This window comes from Nicotiana sylvestris, chromosome 7 (genome assembly GCF_000393655.2).
Source record: "Nicotiana sylvestris chromosome 7, ASM39365v2, whole genome shotgun sequence".
NCBI classification, from domain to species: Eukaryota; Viridiplantae; Streptophyta; class Magnoliopsida; order Solanales; family Solanaceae; genus Nicotiana; species Nicotiana sylvestris.
Genome location: NC_091063.1, coordinates 46,669,732 through 46,674,238, shown reverse-complemented (window position 1 = coordinate 46,674,238; position 4,507 = coordinate 46,669,732). Strand labels below are relative to the sequence as shown.

The 4,507-nt window shown below is 37.0% G+C and overlaps 1 protein-coding gene across 1 annotated transcript; it reads right to left on the bottom strand.

The window, feature by feature from the left end:
• Nucleotides 1–617: 617 nt before the first annotated feature.
• LOC138873081 (uncharacterized) lies at nucleotides 618–4,105 on the bottom strand. Its single transcript, XM_070151518.1, has 6 exons — nucleotides 3,344–4,105; nucleotides 3,070–3,292; nucleotides 2,751–2,982; nucleotides 2,259–2,331; nucleotides 1,352–2,099; nucleotides 618–796 (listed from the first exon to the last, which is right to left on the bottom strand). Exons 1-6 carry the CDS (start codon nucleotides 4,103–4,105, stop codon nucleotides 618–620), a joined length of 2,217 nt encoding a protein of 738 aa, XP_070007619.1.
• Nucleotides 4,106–4,507: the final 402 nt, after the last annotated feature.

Here is a 4,507-nt window from a genome sequence, read left to right as displayed (position 1 = left end):
AGACTTGGGTTTGATGTACCTAAGTCTCAGCATAGCTTACTCAGCATGTCATAAACAATTGAAGTTTCAGTGTTCATAATCAGTTCAAGAATACATGTCTCATTCTAGTCCTATTCAGTATTGCAGTATTATGTAACTCAGTATGATTCAGTATTTCAGTATTATGTAACTCAGTATGATTCAGTATTCTAGTATTATGTAACTCAGTGTGATCCAGTATTCCAGTATCATGTAACTCAGCGTGATTCAGTATTTCACTATTATGTATTGCAGTATGATTCTCAATTCCTAATTTTAGATCCTTGAATGTCAAATATATATATATATATATATATATATATATATATATATATATATATATATATATATATATATATATATATATATATATATATATATATATATATATATATATATATATATATATATATATATATATATATATATATATATATATATATATATATATATATATATATATATATATATATATATATATATATATATATATATATATATATATATATATATATATATATATATATATATATATATATATATATATATATATATATATATATATATATATATATATATCCTTACTTCCTTTGTTCAGTTTAATTATTAGCCATGTTGTTGGTGCAATAAAATTGAAGCTGAGCTGTTACGGGGTAATGATGCCCTATTTCAGAAATGAGTATAGCCCTTGTTCTGACACCTTTCATATTAGTAGCTCCATCAAAGAAGAGTTTCCAACCTGGCTTTTCATCATGGTCATCCTCGTCAATATGCATCACTTTTTTATCAGGAAAATAAGTCTTCAATGGCTTATACTCTTCATCCACCGAATTCTCGGCCAAGTGATCGGCCAAGGCTTGGGCTTTCAGTGCGGTCCGAGTCACATAGATGATGTCAAACTCTGTGAGTAAAATCTGCCACTTTGCAAGTCTTCCTGTGGGCATAGGTTTCTGAAAGATATACTTTAGAGGATCCATGCGAGAGATGAGGTAAGTAGTGTAGGATGAAAGATAATGCTTCAACTTTTGTGCCACCCAAGTTAGGGTGCAACATATCCTTTCAAGAAGAGTGTACTTAACCTCATAAGAAGTGAACTTCTTGCTGAGATAATAAATGGCTTGCTCTTTCTTGCCCGTGATGTCGTGTTGACCCAACACACAACCAAAAGAATTATCCAGTACTGTCAAATAGAGAATTAAGGAACTCCCAAGCTCCGGCGGGACTAGAACAGGTGGGTTTGACAGGTATCTCTTGATCTTATCAAATGCTTCTTGACATTCGTCAGTCCACTTGACCGTAACATTCTTCTTCAGCAACCTAAAGATGGGCTCACAGGTTGTCATGAGTTGAGCAATAAATCTGCTGATGTAATTTAACCTCCTCAGCAGGCTCATCACCTCGGCTTTGTTCTTTGGTGGTGGTAATTCTTGGATGACTTTGATCTTCAAAGGATCCAACTTAATACCACATCGACTGACTATGAATCCCAATAGTTTCCCGGACGGGACACCAAATGCACATTTTGCTGGATTAAGCTTGAGGTTGTACCTGCGGAGCCTTTGGAAAATTTTTCTCAAATTCCTGACATGGTCGGACTGCTTCCTTGAATTTATGATCATATCATCTACATAAACCTCAATCTCCTTATGTATCATGTCATGAAATATGGTAGTCATCACCCTCATGTAAGTTTTCCCAGCGTTCTTCAAACCAAATGGCATTATCCGGTAGCAATATGTTCCCCATGGCATGATGAATGCTATCTTTTCTGCATCTTCCTCATCCATCAGGATCTGGTGATAGCCCGCGTAATAATCCATAAAAGACCCGATCTCATGTTTGGCACAATTATTGATCAAAATGTGAATGTTCGGCAATGGAAAGTTATCCTTTGGGCTTGCCTTGTTGAGATTGTGATAATTAACACATACCCTGGTCTTACCATCATTCTTTGGTACTGTCACAACATTAGCTAACCAAGTGAGATATTGAGTGACCCGAATGACTTTTTCCCCAAGTTGCTTTGTGATTTCTTCCTTAAACTTCACACTCATGTCAGTCTTGAACTTTCTTAACTTATGCTTGACAGGAGGGAATGCAACATCAGTTGGCAATTTATGAACTACCAAATCAGTGCTCAAACCTTGCATATCATCATATGACCATGCAAAGATATCTTTGTATTCAAAAAATGCTTTGATTATTTCTTCTTTGATTTGCCGTTCCAAATGCACACTTACCTTGGTTTTCCTAACATTATCCTGATCTTCTAAATTGATTGCTTCAGTTTCATTCAAATTAGGCTTGGGTTTTCTTCAAAGTGTTTTAGTTCTTTACTGATTTTCTCAAATGCTACTTCTTCATCATATTCTGTTTCATCATCACACTCTACTTCTTGGATTATTATTTCAGAGTTAGATTGGCTTTTAAGACTTGGCTGAAAATTCCTCATGCATGTCATGTCATTGAACCCAGCATAAAAAGAACTGTACTAAAGAAAAAAATAAAATGAAACGCTATCAGGAATAATGAAAAATGGTAAATTGTATTTCATTGAAAATAAAGGATAGAAAGGTTTGTACATCAAAACAAGCAAAAATTAAAAATTTGGATTACAACCCAGGAATAACCCAAATAACAGAAAGGAGAACAAAGCAAACTACCAAAACTCCTTCCGGGTAGGGAGATGAGTAGCCTTCCAATTGCTAAGATTCACTTTTGGCCCAACGAACTGCACATCTACTTTACTGGAACCTTCCCTAAATTCCACCATATTAACCTCATCAAACAGACCCTGGAACCACTTGATCAGCTCTTTATCAAAGTCGACCACAGGTTTTGGGACAGATGATATTGGACATTTTGAGGCCTCTGGCTTGACAAAAGACTTGGAGATGTGTGGAATAGGCTTAGGGAGTGACCATACCTTATGTTTCAAATTTCTAGCCTTTTTCACGTCCTTTTCTGTAGGCGTGAATCCCAAACCAAATGTACCAAAACTTTCACGTAGACACACTGGATGCACAATACCCTACAGGGATGAACCCAGACCTTTGCTCGGCTCGAAATCATTCTTCAACATTTCATTTGCTACCATGACGGACGCGGATGATAGCTTCGGACCTGGAATGCATTCTCCCTCAGGAATCTTATCGCCAGACACCATTTCAAAAGTTTGGTAGAACCAAGGCCCTTTATCATCTTCAACTTCAATGAATATAACAGTTGTGTCATTATAAGCAGATAATTTCTCATCACCACGCACAACTATTTTCTGTTTGTCTCATTCAAAATTTACCATTTGATGCAAAGAAGAAGGCACTACCTTATCAGCATGTATCCAAGGCATGCCCAACAGCAAGTTGTAAGAGACAGCCACGTCTAGTACTTGGAACTCCATGGTGAACTCAACTGGACTTATTAATAATTCGAGCATTACATCCCCGATAGAATCTTTCCCTCCTCCATCAAAACCTCGAACACATACACTGTTCACATGGATTCTTTCACCAATCTTCAACTTTTGCAAAGTGGATAGGGGACAGATATTTGCACTAGAGCCGTTATCAACCAAAACCCTTGAAACAATAGAATCCTCGCACTTCACCGTGAGATAAAGAGCTCTGTTATATTGTGTACCTTCTATAGGAAGTTCATTATCTGAGAAAGTGATCCAGTTTGCTTCAAATATCTTTGTAGCAATCTTTTCCAGGTGGTTCACCATGATCTTATCAGGAACAAATACCTCATTAAAAATCTTCATCAAGGCTCTGTGGTGTTCATCGGAATGTATCAGAAAAGACAAAAGAGAAATCTGAGCTGGTGTTTTCCTTAACTGATCTATAATGAAATAGTCTTGCATTTTCATCCTTTTTAGGGACTCCTCTACCTCTTCTTCGGTGACCGACTTCTTCACTGGAATTTGGATATCCTTGACTGGCTTGGCTTTCCTCAATTCCTCTGGGGTAAAGCATCTCCCAAAACGAGTCAATCTTTCGATTTCATTTACTTCTTCCTCCACTTCTTTTCCTTTATACGTCACTATCACTCGTTTGTAATTCCACGGGACAGCCTTTGTATCAACCATTGGCAACTAGGATACTGGTTTAACAATAACAGGGGTAATACGGGCCCCTTCCATGATTATGACAGGCTTGTTTGGGATCCCTAGCATGACCACTTTTGGCTTTTCCTGACTTGCTCCAACATCATTTGGAAGACCTTTCACTACCAACATAGGTGGCTTCACGTTGAGCGTGCTTAGCTTCTCTGACACTCCTTCAACTATCAAGGGCGTCGCTTTTATAGAATTTGGAGCCTTAACTGGATTACTTTCACTAGCACGAATCGTCATGACAGACTTAGAAGTATTCTTGGGCTCCCTATCTTTACAAACTATTTTGATCATATGTGTCTCTGCATGGGCTGACAAAGGATTTTGGGTGATATTTGGCACTTCCGGGCTCTGGACAATAATTTGATTTGTATC